The 15,942-nt window shown below is 45.4% G+C and overlaps 1 protein-coding gene across 1 annotated transcript in view; it reads right to left on the bottom strand.

Annotated features, from left to right (window-relative positions):
• SDC1 (syndecan 1) overlaps window positions 1–13,143 on the bottom strand; it is a 31,367-nt gene extending 18,224 nt beyond the window's left edge. Inside the window, exon 1 of the mRNA XM_077811543.1 lies at window positions 13,087–13,143. Coding sequence (XP_077667669.1) covers window positions 13,087–13,143 — 57 coding nt within the window. The remainder of the gene's footprint in view (window positions 1–13,086) is intronic.
• Window positions 13,144–15,942: the final 2,799 nt, after the last annotated feature.

The following is a 15,942-nucleotide window of genomic DNA, read 5'->3' as shown; positions in this document are numbered from 1 at the left end:
TTGGACACACATTTAATTTGAGCTGCTGACAGTTTTTTTTTTTTAAGTTTCCATGAAGCTTGCAGATATTTCACTTGTGACTGTTCCTCTTAATTTCCCTTTAACTAGCCCCCTCTTTGTGTAATTCCCCTTTTTGAAGTTAAATGCTACTGTGGTGGGTTTCTTTGGTATTCCCCTCCCCCAAAGGGTATTACATGATGGTTGCTCTTACCAAGCAGTCCAGCTACATTCATCTCTTGGACCAGATCCTGTCTCCCACTTAGGCCTAAGTCAGGAGTTGCCTCACCCCTTCTAGGTTCCAGAACTAGCTGCTCCAAGTATCAGTCATTTATAGTATCCAGAAATTCTGTCTCTGCATCCCATCTTGAGGGGACATGTTCCTAGTCAATATGGGGAATTGTTGAAATCCCCCATTATCAAGTTCTTTTGTTGTAGCCTTTGATCTCCCTGAGCATTTCACAAATCACTCACCATCCTAGTCAGCTGCTTGGTAGTATATTCTTCTTCTACACTCACTGTTCAAACATGGAATTTCTAACCCTAGAGATTCTATGGTATGATTTGATTCATTTAAGATTTTTACTATATTTGATTATGACTTTCACATATAAGGCCACTTCCCTACCAGTCCAGCCTTCTATCATTCCTATATATTGTGTGACCTGGTATTGCCATGTCCCAATGATTATCATTCCACCAAGTTTCTGTGATGCCTGTTGCATCAATATCCTCATTTAATACTAGGTACTCAAGTTCACCCATCTTTGTATTTAGACTTGCATTTGTACACAAGCACTTCTAAAATTTGTCAACATTTAGTTGTCTGTCTCCATGTGATTGCAGTTGAATAGGACTCTCATTTGAAGGTTAATGTCTCCCCTCCTCATTAGGATATACAGTATCTCCTATAATAAATCCTCCCCTAAGGTAGGAGTTTGGACAAACTGTATGCTCCTACACACCTGTCAGCCTTCCCCCAGCTCTTAGTTTAAAAGGTCAGATTTTTAATTTTACATGCCAGAAATCTGGTTCCACTTCAGTTTAGGTGGAGCTTCTCTTTCCTGTATAGGCACCTTCCTTCCCAAAAGGTTCCTCAGTTCCTAATAAACCTAAATCCCTCTGCTGAATATCACCACTTCATCCATGCATTTAGATGCTGCAGTTCTGCCTGTAACTCACCTTGTGTGTTGAGCCAGAAGCATTTCAGAGAATGCTGCCATGGAGGTCCTGGACTTTAATCTCTGATCTAACAGCCCCAATTCAGCCTCCAGGACCTCTCTCCTACCTCTCCCTATGTCACTTGTACCTACATGTACCACACCAACTAGCTCCATTCCAGCATTGCATGTAAATCTGTCAAGATGTCTTGAGAGGTCCACAACCTTTGAACTCGGCAGGCAATTCATCATCAGTTCTCCCAGTCAAACCCAGCTATCTATATTTTTAACAACAAAATCCTCCATCATCATCTTCCTATTAACAGGGGTCCTTCCCCTAGAGATGTGTCCTTATTGCAATAGGATACCATAACAGTTTCCCTCCACTCCTGCTTGATTTTCTCCTTCCCTCAGATTTTCATCCTCAACAGCACAGAGGATGTCAGACTTGGTGTGGCACTGTTCTACAGTGCCACAGAAAGTCTACATACTTCTATGTCCCTTCACTTCCAGTTCAAGCAGTCTGGTCTCAAGAGCCTGTACTCAATCTGAGGGCCATGAGCTGATTGAACCAAATCCACATGCACACTACTTGTCCAGACAGCAAGTAATCAATCATACATGCTGCATTCAGTGCAGTAGAGTGGATAGCCACCACTCTGTTGCTGGACTTCTGCCTGCATTGTTTTGTTTCCCACTCTTGCTAGGGGTTTTGTTGGTTTAGTTTTTTTGAGGGGGAATTTATTGGCCTAAATTTTAGAGAATGTTTATTAAGTGTACCTGGCTCTCATGTACCCTTGCTAAATCCCTCACAAGACTCCCTTGTTCTCTAGCACCTCGGGTCACTTAGGACCTGGCTTTTTAAATCCCTGTTCTCCATGAGTTAGCTCTGCTGTGCCCCCTTGTCAAGGGATCCTAAAGGGATTAGTGATCAAAGGATGGCAGGCTAAGCTCTCAGCCTTGCCTAGCAGGGTGCTAGGCTCAGCACACAGCCCCCCAGACAGACCACACTATAAAGCTTCAATCAGACGCATTTGTAAAGATTGACTAATTAAGATCCAAGCATCTCAGTGACTATAAAAGTCAGTGCTCTGGAAGTATAGTAAGGTCCATAATCATTATTCAGTTGCTACCCCGGTCCAGTCTCACGTTAAGAAGAATCTTAGAATGAGATATTGTAGTTATAGCACCAGAATTAATATTTTAATGTGTTAGCCTAGGCATGGGATTCTTGGCTCCCAGGAAGAGTGTAGCCCAGTCCAGATGTGGTCATTTAGAATGGCTACATACAGCAGCCATCTTGAGACAGCACAGATGGTTGGCTATTAGTTATAGATGTGACAATACAGGCCAAAACCTTTGTCCATCTAATAACTGAACAGGATTTTTATAGGACATGGGGATTGAGCACAAGGAGACTAGCTACTATATTTAAAAAACAAACTGTGTGAAGAGGTTCTGAAAGGTATGACCACATAATTGAGTTATTTGTGGGAAGAATAATTGAGCTTAATGCTTCTTCCCCCCCACCCCAAAAAAAGACCCAGCCTATCAGCTATTCTGTTAAAGGCCATGACTCAATTGATGCAAGAGAGCTAAAAGACCACTCACCACTGCCCAAGCTTTCTAGGATACAGCCCTCTTGTTTGAGCCTCCATCCTCAGGTGGAAAGAGTAGTCAAAATACAAAAGTTGTCCTACTCTAATGGAAGAATCCAAGAGATTCAGGTTTGTCTTGAATCCCCCTTGAGCTCAGTTTTGATACTCAGACAGCTGGCAAGTTACTACAAACCTGCCATTCTCACTTCTGTAAATAAAGCTAGTGTTGAATGCTGTCATGTTTGACTCTAATCAATGAGAGTTATGCAAGCCCAGAATACTTTCCCACTTCACATAGGTGCCGTTTGCACATCGACCCATTTTAGATTGTTAAATTAATGACCATATGGGGTTTTTCCACTTAAGTGCCTACCAATGACTGATTATTGGCTATAGCAGGGGTGGCCAAACAGTGGCACAAGGCACTGTTACAATTAAGGTTCAGCTTGGAGACAACCCCCCCCCCCTCCCCCAATTCTTCACTTACCAAACTACAGGGGGAGGGAACTTGGAGCTTCTGCCCTGCATGGCATGCCTCCCAGGGTGCTGGGCTTCAGCAGGAGTGGGGCTGAAACCCTGACAGGCATGCCCCGTGGGGCTGAAGCCCCACTCCAGCTGGTGCTTCCCAGCTCTTGAACTTCTGATCATATGCAGCTCGGATGATCAGTGTTTGGCCACCCCAACTTCTAGTGTGGAATGCAGCAAAAGTGACCCTACTCAAGCTATCCCTTTAGTCCACCAAGCTCTATGTAGGCACCCCAGGACACTTCAGCCCCATGTCTAACTAGCTTTTGGATTATAGCTATGCATCCTATATACAGGTGTAGAAACAGCAGCATCCACAGGTAAGACCTCAAAGGGCATAGCTTAGATCTGTTTAAAGACAGAAGGTTCCTACATGTGCTGCTAACACCTAATTGTGCCACGTGTGCTATTCTCTATGAAGAGACTTGCCCCTAACCCAGTCAAACCAGAACAGGGAAGAATGCACAGAGACCCAGTTGTGATAACCCATTGTTCTTGAAACATGGACATACTTCCTTAGGTACAGAAATAAAAGCAGATGGGAAAAAAAGTATTTTTAGCTTGTCTTTTACCACAGAAAGATGCGGTCACAGAGTTGCAAGTTACCCAAACTCCTATTTCGCAACTGGGAGTGTCAGTCTCCAAATACCATGCAGGCACAAGATCTGAATAAGTTTAAAACTGCCTTCCTATGCATGTTGTATGACTTAATGAGGCATGTGACAAGAAATAAGGCAACACAAACGGTAAACAGATATGCTTCCAGCAAACACCATCTTGATTTAAAAGCCAGAGCCCTCTTACATCTCTTAAGGGAAACAGACTAGTAATGGCCCAAAACCCTAATAAAAATTAGGTTTAGTATGTAGGATTGATACTATTTTAAGAAAGAAATGTGGCTTGTGACCTGGCTCTGTTGCTCCACACACTTTGGAAGACTACACTGGACTGACCGATCACTATGATTAGTGCCTTGTTTAAACACTACTTTGCCTGAAGTAGAGAGATTATTAGAAGGCTATGAATTGGCTTTGAGACTGAAAAGAACTAGGTTATTTTTCTTCTAAGGACTGGCAACCACAGCACAATCCCAGGGGAGTTCATGCAGACACCAGCAAAGTCACTAGTTTTGTAAGTAGCAGCATTACAAGAGACCTTACACTAACAGTTTCCAGATGAACAGTAATTTACCATATGGATAGCAAACTGCCTCTGTTCTTCCCTACCCACCCCCATACCTCTAACAGTCTGTTCTCCCAGTAATCCCAACTTGAGTTAGTGCTACTGCTTGGCTCTAACTGGCATATGTACTGCTGCCTGGGCTATTAGGCTGTCAGTTGGGACAACCTTTCCCATATTAGTCTTTCTGAGCTAAGTCAGAGGAAACTAATGCATCCTCTGAACTTAGTGCAGATTTTCAGGGGGGTGGGGAGAGGAAATCAGGGGTCCTTAAAACAACCATGATCTGCATATCCTCAGAGAAAACAATTCAAATTCTATACTATCTAGGAGACAAGGTCCTCTGTCAGTTTTTGCCTGTTTATAATTACATGTGCCAAAGTGTGGTTTCCAAGACCTGATGAGAAAAAGCTAGTCCACTAAAGAGAAGTTGCTGCTCTGTGCTATGGGAAGGCTGCTACATTTCAGAGAGCTGGTTGGTATAGCAATGTGCAATATCTAATGCAGACATTAACTGGTCCAGATATCTGAGCAAAGATCTGGAGTGTAAGTTTTTCCACAGCAGGGCATTGTAGACATGCCATAATCATGCAATGAATCCAGAACCACCTTAGCTTCCACAGGAGTTAATTCAAAAAGAATTCAAGACAGCTGTTCCTGCCATTAAGCACTTAAGGCAATGAGTGGCATTTGACAGAGGACAGGGCCTCAGTGAAAGGCAAAGCAAGATTTGTAGAGTATTACAAGCCTGCTAGTGAGCCACTGTCAGATAGCTTGTCCCCCACCTTTCACCAGTGCCTTGAGTTGGTGTACTAGGACAAAGATCACTTAAAACCAATCTGACAGTCTTTTCCCCTCCCCTCAAAAGTTTCAGGTCTAAGGGACCCACATGAGAAGAGACAAGAACTGCCATGCCAAGTCGGACCAATAGCCCACCTAGCCACATACCCTATCTCCAGCAGTAGTCATTACCAGAGCTTATGGGGGGGGGGGAGGAGAAGAGAGGAAGTGTACAAAACAGAGCAATTATGGAGAGAGCTACTCTATCTTCCTTTCCCAACTTCTGGCAGGTAGAGGTTTAGGGTCCCTAGTATGGGGTTGCATCCCTGACCATCTTGGCTAACAGCCCTATCCTCCATGAACTTGTCCAGTTTTTTGAACAGTTATACTTTTGGCCATCACAGCATCCTCTGGCTATGAGTTCCACAGGTTAATTGTGCATTGTGAAAACTACTTCCTCGTTTGTGTTAAACCTGCTGCCTACTAGTTACATTATGTGACCACCCTTTTTGTATGGCCAGAAAGGGTAAATACTTCTCTGCTCACTGTTTCCACAGCATTCATGATTTTATAGACCTCTATCATCTCTCTCCTTGATAGTCTCTTAAGCGAAGCAGCCCTATTCCTTTTAGTCCCTCATACAGAACCCAAGGAGTGGGTGGACCATGGATTTATATAGTGCAGAAGTAATCTATTTTTTGTCAAGGTCCAAATTTCTTGGTCAAGGTATTGTCAAGATCCAAATGCCAGAGAAAACATAATGCCCCCTGCCCCCCACAAACATTAAGTAAACAAAAAGATGGTCTGTTCAAAAGCATCTGGTGGTCTGGATTTGGCCCATGTCTGCCTGACTACCCTGATATAGTAGCATGATGATATTTTTCTGTCCTATTTTCTCTTTCCTAATAGTTCCTAACAAGGTTAGCTTTTGACTGCTGCTGTGCATTGGGCTGACTTTCAGAACAGTCTCCCCAGTGGCTCCAAGACCTCTTTTGTGGTAAGAGCTAATTTAGAACCCATTATATATGCGTACTAGGATTTTTTCCCAGCATGCATTTTTTTTTTTTTTTTTTTTTTACACTTATCAACGTTTAATTTTATTTGCCATTGTTGCCCACTCACTCAGTTTTGTGAGATTCCCCCATAACTCTGTCAGTCAGTTTTGGACTTTGCTATCTGCTAACTTTACCTCACTATTTACCCTTTGAGCAGATTAAATGTGTTGAACAGCACTGATCCCAGTACAGATCCTTGGGGGACCCCTGCTGTTCACCTCTCACTGTTCTAAGAATGGGCCATTTATTCCTACCTTTTGTTTCCTATCTTTTAAACCAGTTACTGATCCAGGAGACCACTCCCATTATCCCGTAACACCCGAGTTTCTGTAAGAGCCTTTGGTGAGGGACAGTGTCAAATGTTTTCTGAAAAATCTATGTACAGTAAATCAATTTGATCACCCTGATCCATGACTGACACCCTCAAAGAATCTCACCATTTACAAAAGCAGTGTTGATTCTTCCAACAAATTAGGTTAGTCTCTCATAATTCTGTTCCTTGCTATAGTTTCTTCCCAATTGCCTACTACTAAAGTTAAGATGGCCCCAAAACTCTTTTCAGAGGGGGAACAAAAATCCCAGCATTGAACTAGCCATCTTCCAGTTGTTGACTCCAGAGTTGCGTTCCCTTCCTTTCCTCTTGTAAATTTTGATCTAAATCAGCTTCATTCTGGAAAGCTTTCAGACACCACAGACCAGAAAACACTGGAAGATATGATGTGCCATAGGAAAACAGCCATCTATTTGATGTAAGTGAATCACTTTGCAAAGCGGAAGGGGGGAGACTGACTTTTCTACTAAGAGCAGCACACCCAGATGTTAAATCAGGCAAGTAGCTTTTATTGCTTCATTTAAGCCAGGACAGCCCCAGAGGGGTTTTGAAGTTGAGAGAGGATGAAGAGCCATAAAAAAGAGTAACATTGAGGATTCAGTTGTGACTACAGTTTCAGTGACTCAACAGGAAGTTACATTCCCAACTACACATTGATCCAATGAGCCAGAGTCCCACTAGGAAAGGTTATCCTGGAATAAACCCGCATTAAGAGCACTTCAGACCCCAACATTCAACTTCAGAACTTTGAAATTAATCTGTAGTCTGAGTTTAATCAGATGTTTGCCTCCACCACTCTGCTTCTAAACTTGGTAATGAGAGGTCTGTTCTGATCTTGCTACACATGGAAGCCACATCTTGGCTTTTCAAATAAAGATTAACTCCCCATATGCAGACAGCTTTCCAGATACCGAACATATTGAGGAAACAATGTGCTTCTACAGTAGGCCAAGTGTAGGTACCTAAATCCATATTACACACTCAAGTAGGTAGCCCAATATCCAGAAGTGCTCAGCATTCAGAATGCTCAACTTCAAAAGGCATCATTGATCACTTACAACTGAAAGTTTTGATCACTGACTGTTAAATTTAAATCAAGGAAGCTCTACAGTGGCTGAGGCTCTCAAATCCAATATTAAAAAATAGGTCAACACAAAGCTTTATTGAAAAAGGCTAGGTTAGCATGTAGTACTGGAAAAGTTCGACTACTTTATTATACATCTGATGAAGGTAAATTTTAGGACCAGGACTCAGATGATAGAAAGTGAAATGCTCATGTGTCAACTTTATTATCGCCGAGAATTACCTGCAACTGGATTGTTCAGTGATATAGAAGGGTTGTGACCTGGCCCATATGGCATATATATGAACTATGTGGGTAGGATGGTTAGGTACTCTGTAGTTCCCAGCACAGAACACAGTTTCCTCTAGGTGCAGAGACATGACTTAACCACATTCCTGAAGTCATGCTACAAGACCTAGTAAGACTATAGCATTGTTTGCTAGCATTAGGTCTCATGTACATTAAGACGAAACAGTGTTTTATTATGGTTGGGAACTTCTGTTTACACAACTCAGATTATGCTTTTCTGCACAGAAGTAATTTGAAAATTTCATATTTGATGTTCCATTCATGAGTGTTTATTGCCATGGAACTTTTACAGAAACCTACATCAGCCTTTTTCCTAGAAAACTAAGTCACAAATTAATGTTTGAATTAAACTAGAATGAAGACTTAACACATAAGGAGGGAATGTTGGAGTCCATTAACGTTAGCGTCCTCTGAGAGGAAAGTGTCCAACTTTGACACCAGGAGTCACATCAAGCTAGGTTCCTATGGGAAGAGTCCCGACAGCACTTAAACTTAAGTGCAATTATTTCAATAGTAATGAGTCCCACACATTGCAAGACATGCGTAATGTGGACTATGTATAAGCCTTGTTCTAGCTACAATTCAGGTTAGTGCACTTAAAGGTACAGAATTTCAGCTTCATATTTGAGAAGATTTACAGATTTGTTACACTTGCTGTAACTTGTCTCAGGCTGTTAGAGGATTGTTGAGCTTCCAGCAGCTTCTCAGGGTTGCCATTAGAAGTGTTATTATTCAGTGGTACTAAGCAAGTCATCTTAGATGAATGTGACGGGTAAGAACTATGCTTACATTGGTATCCCTCACCTGGGAAGAGCCTTATGTTAGCTCAAGACCATAGAAGGCCCAATGGTTTACACCTTTTGTACATCAGCAGTTGGACAGTCACAAAGAAAAGTCCCATTTATGAAGCTTTGCCTGGGTAGTTTGTGTAACAGATTCCTCCTTATACACAGAGATTTAATGGGAAAGCTGGATGAGCTAGTTTCCTTCCAAGGCATTCGCTGACATGCAGCTCAGAACAGTATCACCTTTGAAATGGTCTTCAACACTGAACACAAGGCAAAGCCAGGCTCTTTGCCAGCCCTACCAGTCTTTTGCTAGCCTCCACTGCAGCATTCATCTGTACCAGGGAACCAATCAAAACTACTTATCCATCTTTAAAAACCATGGCTTCTAGACAATGGAAGTTGCTAAAGCAGTTTCCCCTAACTAGGCTTGAGAGGGATTGTGCCATGCCCTCCTGTAGCCACAGCTCTAGATTTGCTATGGTCCTATGAAGTATATTACACTGTAAGGATACACTGTTCCTGCAGCAGTTCTAAAGAGTGGTAACCATTTGGCAATGTTAACCAGTTAAAGTATCACAGGCTACCAACCTAATTGAGATAAACCCAGACAACCCAGGATGACCACAACCCATGCATGCTGGACAGCAACACCACCGCTGTGATAGTGTGCTCTCTCAGAGGGGAGTCTTTTCCAAATGTGTGGCCAGGTAAAGTAGAGCATGGGCCATGCAGTGACATGAAGCACGGTCTCAGAAAGCCAATGGGGAGCTGGACCCATCCTGGGTTCCTGAGTCATGTACAGACGTGTCCACTCCTACAGCAAGGGACAGTTACAGCTCAAGTCCCCTTAAGCAATGCAAGGAACAGTCTATTTCTGTGGGGCTTAGGAACCTAGTAGGGTACCCACCTTCCTGGTCCACCTAAGTTTCAGGCCCTTCTCACTTTCCACCCCATCACTTCAGAGAGCAAGCAGGGCAGGTTGTGCTCATATTGTACTGCCCTGAATAACAAAACACTGCCTCCAAGGACAGCAGAAAACTCCCTGCTCTCTCCTTGTGGGCAGAGCTCAGAAAGCAGGCAACATACAACATGACAAGCTGAGGAACAGAAAATGAATCTGTTGCTTCATGCAGCAACATGGCAAGGATACAAGTTGTCAAGCAGTTCTCATGGCTGCACAGTTGTATCAGGTGATAGCATGTTTTACAACCCACTCCTCAGACTAGCAGATGAGGGAAGCATGTTGGATGGGACCCCAAGTGGGCAGAGACCTACAGAGCATTGCTGTGCTTTCTACACCCATTACCTAAGGTCATCTTCAGTAATCTTATCAAAAAGAGTAAACTTCATCTTCTGAGTCAAGGGCAGCCTGAGAGGAATGCCAGCTTTGGTCTGAATGCTGCTGAGAGCCACATTTAAACAGAATAAATGCAAGCATGGGCCAACAGTGACAAGGGAAGTTATTTAGGTACTGAGTCACCAATGTGTCACCTGCTGCCTGAGGCTTTTTGATTTATTAATTGATTCTGCCAATATTGGTGAATTGTCTTTAAACCCTGAGTTTCTTCTTGTTTAGAGTATTCCTGTTATCAGATTAATGCTAGATGTCTATATGACCCGCAGATAAGGGCCTGGTGGTAAGGGAGAACATATTCCCCCAACGGTGGCCCAAAACCTGGCTAGAACCCAACTGTATTTTGTCTTCTCCAGTAAAAGCGCTGTTAACAGGTCTCATGCATATCACTTCAACCAGGCCATCTCTGCCAGGGCAGGATTGGTTATTCCCAGGAATAAAATGCAGTGTTAGTTTCCAAAGGCTGGGCCCATCCACGGTTCTGAGGCCCAATACAGTTAGTAGATTTCTAGAATTCAAGTCACACAAGTTAACCAATATGAAGCAGCAGCAGCTGGACGGCAGCGACTGCTCTTTCAAGTTTAGGTAGGGACAAGCTGTATGACCTACAGGGTCTCTTCACCACAACCCTTTCTTTATGATTTCTATGACAACCAGGAGAACTCTGTAGTACTTCACCTGTACATAAGTGTACTCTGATTTCTCCTACCCTGAAGAGCTTTCAAACATCCATTTCAGGATTTCTGTAGCATCCCTTTCCTGTAGATTTCCCTTCCTGGATTAGGGAACATTTGAAATTCAACCAAGAGGGACAGTTTGGTTTTCAGGACAGGCCATTTACCTGAGGACACTGCTCTGTCCTGGTAGAGAAAGTTACACTTTCCTTCCCCTTGTGGCATATTTAAGGGGAGGAATAGACTACACGGTATCTGAATCTGCACTATTCGTGTGTTTATAGGATAGGAGAAAGTAGGCACTACATAGACTTGGTCACAATCAATAAATAGTGCACTTGTTCACACAGAAGTCATACAAGTCCTGGGAGCCGGTTATTGATTAATTCTAGTCCTGTCTGCCACTAACTTTCTGTGTCACCTTGAGTGAAACCTGTTTTTATGAAGTGGGTACACACATCTGAGAGGTAAGTTATGGCTTAGTGAGCGTTTAATGAAAGGGGTCAGTGCTTTGCCACTTCATTCAAGTTAGACCAACAGAGTCTACTATAGAATGGCTTATGCAATCATCATAGGCGCAAAACTTAACTTTTTTGAAATGCTTTGTACAACTACTTTGCTAACTAGAGAGACTGAACAGTACGGAAGTGAATTTGCTATTCAGTGCTGACATCTGGTGGCTACAATGGGTAGCCATCTGAGGGAGAACCTGAGTGGCTACCCCCGATCCACTCAAATTTGGAGCCCACATTGAAAATCTATTTTTAAGGCAGCAGTTAGATTTTTTTGGAAGACTTAAAAAAAATTCTTTGACCCCGAAATAAAGCTTCGACAGGGGTAGTAAGGAGAGTGTTGACTTGCAGAGAGCCGAGTTAAGACTGTTTCTTCATTCATCCACCATTGGGATGATGATCTATATCGAGATTAGCACTAGCAACTCAATGGAATGAACTCCATACACTGCTGTAGAAACCTGATTTAAGCCTTCTGCAGAAGCCGAAGTCAGCAGGGAACACGGCAGGCAGCAGGGAACTACAGAAGGGGAGTTTAATGTAACTAGGACATGGACTGAAGCAGGGTGATTGGGGAAGAGATTTATTTATTTATGTTTTAATAATCATGTTCGCCACTAAGTATTTTATTTAAAATACGAAAGACACCCACGCAAGGTGGGCTAGGCATGGGAACTACAGCCACGTGATTTTCCCTTTTAGCGCCATAGCCTGAGCACACGTACACTAGAAAAGAACTGGATTTGGGAGAACGCTTGGAAGTTCCCCCCCCATCTGCACGCTGGCTTTAAGTGGCCATTTCAGAGCCAGGAGCTAAACGAGGTTGTCGCTTAGCCCAGCGCAGGGAGCGGAGCTTCCCCTCCTCCTTCTCCAGAGGGAGACGGTGTTTGATTGGAGTGCCCCCCCCCCCCCCGCTTCTGCCGCGCACCTCTTGCCTCCGAGTTGGCTTTTTACTGAGGCGGCTGCCTGAGGGGGGGGGGCGCCTCGCCTCGCGCGGGCGGCCGACAGCAGCCACCTGGCCGCTGCCCGTGGCGCCCCGCAGCAGGAGCGCGCCTGGCTTAGCGCTCGGCGGGCCTTTCCGCCGCCGCGCAGCGCGAACTCCGCGCAGGCCGGAGCAAATCTCCGGCCCGCTAGAGGAGGGGCAGGACCCGGCTCAGGCGCCCGGCGCAGGCCAGTCCAGCCAGGTTAGGAGGCGGCGGGCGCTGCTCTGGACGGAGCCCGTCGGGGCGGGCTGCAGCGGGCTCTGGGTGCCAGCCAGCAGTTCGGGGCAGGGGAGGGCGCGGCGCGGCTCTAATAACCTGCTGAAAGGAGGCAGCTGGGGCAGAGCCGGCAGCTCCTGCCAAGGCAGCCGGAGAGCGCTTCCTGCCAGCGCGGGACTGGGAGCCTCGCAACATATGGAGCCGCTTTGGGTAATTGAATGCAGGGGGTGAAGTGAAGCAACCAGCCCTCCCTTCCCTTCCCCTCCCCCCGAGCCCGCTTCCAGGGGGCTGGACACCAAGAGCCCGCCCCGACCACAGCCTCTGCTCCCCCAGCGGGGGGAGCCGAGCGCCAAACTGCGCCCGGCTCTAGCCCGGGGGGCTTTGGAGCGTATAAAAGGGCTGACCCTCCCCAGAGGAGTTGGGGGGCGGGGGAGGAGATCGCCCAGCTCCTGTTCCCCCGGGGCACATGCACCCCGGGGCACAGCACGCCAGCGATCGGGCACAGCAGATACTCCCCCCCAGGCCAGCATCCCACCAACCCTCCCAGCCGCCTCGGACTCACCGAGCACGCTGCCTGCAAGAAGAGGGCTAACAGCCACACTGCTGACACGTTTACCATCCTCCCTCCTTGGCGGGCGCTCCCGGGGTCTCCGCTTCACGTGCTCGCTCAGCCGCCCGCAGCTGCAAGGAGCTGACCTAGCCCAGCTCTGGCTTCTAATACGGCCGATGCAACAACCTTCACCTATCACCATTCACCGCCCTCTTCCGCAGCCCCGCCCCCTCCGGCTCCGCTCTCAGGGCGAGCGCCACCCACTCCTGCCACGCCCCTCCACTCTCGCCTTCACCACCTTTAAGCAATCAGCGCCTAATAGCGCTTCCTCAAGGGCTGTTTCCTAACGAAATCACTGCCTCATCATTACCTGCTTCACCTACGCAAGGTCTTACTCAACCCTCTGATTTCACACGTCCTTTTAGCTGCGGGCAATCGGCGTTTGCATTGTTCTCCCGGTTAGCCTGTTATTTCATTCCCAGCTTTACTTTGCATAAGAATAGTTTCTCCCCCAAACATTTCATTCTCCAGATACAAAAACAAACGCACCCAGTCTCCCAGACCCGGTCTGGAAAATCTCCAGCACTCTCCAGCGTCCCTCCCCCCCCCCCTTTTTTTAAGTGCTACACTGGTGAATATTTTTAAAAAGCTGACACATGGTAGCAATAGGGAAGCAAAACCTGAACAACAGACTAATGCAAGTGATGGAGGGAAATTACCTACTGAAGCCCTGTGTGGCTTAAAAGCTTGTCTGTCTCACCAACAGAAGTTGGTCTAATAAAATATATTACCTCCTTCCTCCCCCTTAAAATGTGCATTCTGATTCTTGAATCTTGCATTTCCTGCTTAAGAACTCGGAGGTGAATTTAATCATTCTTTTACCATATGATGTTTTAATTTAATTATTTATTTTCGCCGCAACTTCCCCCTCCCCCCTTAGATCTAATTGTGAACAGTCATTATGTATGGTCGCGACGCTCCCACATCATGTGATCCAATGATATTACAAACCCACTGAACTGTAATCATTTTCTTTTCTCCTGCAAAAAGGGAGAGCCACTTCTGCATTGTTGTTTACTAGTGAGACAATGGGTGAAGTAATCTCTTTTATTGAACCAACTTCTGCTGGTGAGAGAGACAAGTTTTCCAGCTCACACAGAACTCTTCATTAAGTCATGTTTTTATACAGTGCTTTCTCCAGGGTTACCTGTTGCCTTTCACTGTTTGCCTGGGACAGTCTTCTCTCACCGTCCTATGAAGTGGGCTGTAGCTCAGGAAAGCTTCTGCTCAAATAAATTTGTTAGTTTCTAAGGTGCTATAAGTCCTTTTCTTTTTGCAGATACAGACGAACAGGGCTGCTACTCTGAAACCCGTCTTTTCATTAGGTAGTCATTTTAGGTAGTCTCATCAGTTTGATTTATTTTAAACTATGCTGCTGCACTTTGTGGTCTTAATACATTTTAAAATTGTGCTTAAATAATAAAATCATACTAGATTTGTGACAAATGCCAGGTCAAAAACTATATTTAAAAAAGTATCTGGTCTGTGTAAGAAGAGAACTAACTGTACATTATTAAATATTAACTTTGACATCAAATTTATTTGGTCACTAATTGTACTGTTTGATTTTTATTTTATTGCACTTTTCTGAGCTTGGACAGTTAAAATAAAGTTAGTTTGGTTCCGGCAAACACTCCTGCACATGCTTAATCTTATTGTGTTTGCAGGACTGGACTCTGTCAGTTTCAGTTTGACAGGCTCAGTTGACAGTTTCAGTTAGTCAGTTTCAGTTGGTTTCCAGTCATTTTCCCTGTCAGGTTTACTGCACTGGTGCAGTGTTTCCTCATAAACATGGCAAGGGAATGTTTGTTTTCAAAAAGCTTATTTCCCATTTGAATTTTTTTTTTTTTAAATCATGAAAATATTTCCACTGGACTAAGCTTTTGTAAAAGCTTGTTTTTCCGAAACCTACTGTTGTGCTATGATGGTGTTTCTTTACAGAATACTTTTAACCTTCAGCTAAGAATCTTAAAGGAATTTACAACGGGAGGGTCATATTCTGCTACTACTGAAGTTAACAACAAAACACTCATTGATCTTAAGGAGAGTAATTGGGTCCCACAACAACCACATTTTATATTACAGTAAGGTAAAGTGATGCTAAATGAGATGGTAGGGCAATACCACTGGGGAGGGGAATTCCTCATCCTTGCCATCCACAGCCCCCAGCATAGGAGGTGTGGATGAAGTGTAGCCAGGAAAAGGGGATGTGAAGGAAATATTGCTGTGAGCTGGGGATCCGAGGCTGGAGAAATTACTCTTGCAGCTGTGGGTGGCAGGTATCAAAGTGTGTGTGGGGGTATCTGAGCCTCCAGAAACAGCCCTGCATTGCCCCACCTACGCTCCACCCCCAGACCCTCTCCTGCTTTCCACTGGCACTCTGTGGCTCTTCCCCTGTGGCTGGGGCCCTGGGCAGTGGGCTGCAGCTGGGGCTAGCGGGGGCTGGCCTGCACCCAGGGACTCCGGACAGCTGGAGGTGGAGTTCTGGGGCTGGGGACCATGCCACCCGGAGCTCTGGGGCTAGGGGCTGTACTGCCTGCCCGCTGCTCCAGAGTTGAGGGCGATGCCACCTGGCACTCTGGGGCTGGGGACCGCGCAGGGGGGCTCTGGACTTCAGCAGGGGAAAGGGGTGGGAAGGGTGGGACCTCAGGCAGAAGGGGTGGGCTGGGCTGGGGGCTAGTCTGCCTGAGCCTGAGGTTCACCTGCCACCCATGCCTGCAACAGCTTAGATCAGCTCTGAGGCTGATCTTCATAGAATATCAGGGTTGGAAGGGACCTCAGGAGGTCATCTAGTCCAACCCCCTGCTC

The sequence above is a fragment of the Eretmochelys imbricata genome, chromosome 3 (assembly GCF_965152235.1).
Source record: "Eretmochelys imbricata isolate rEreImb1 chromosome 3, rEreImb1.hap1, whole genome shotgun sequence".
In the NCBI taxonomy this organism is placed as follows: domain Eukaryota; kingdom Metazoa; phylum Chordata; order Testudines; family Cheloniidae; genus Eretmochelys; species Eretmochelys imbricata.
The sequence above is the reverse complement of the archived record's forward strand: the minus strand, read 5'-3'. Positions and strand labels throughout refer to the sequence as shown.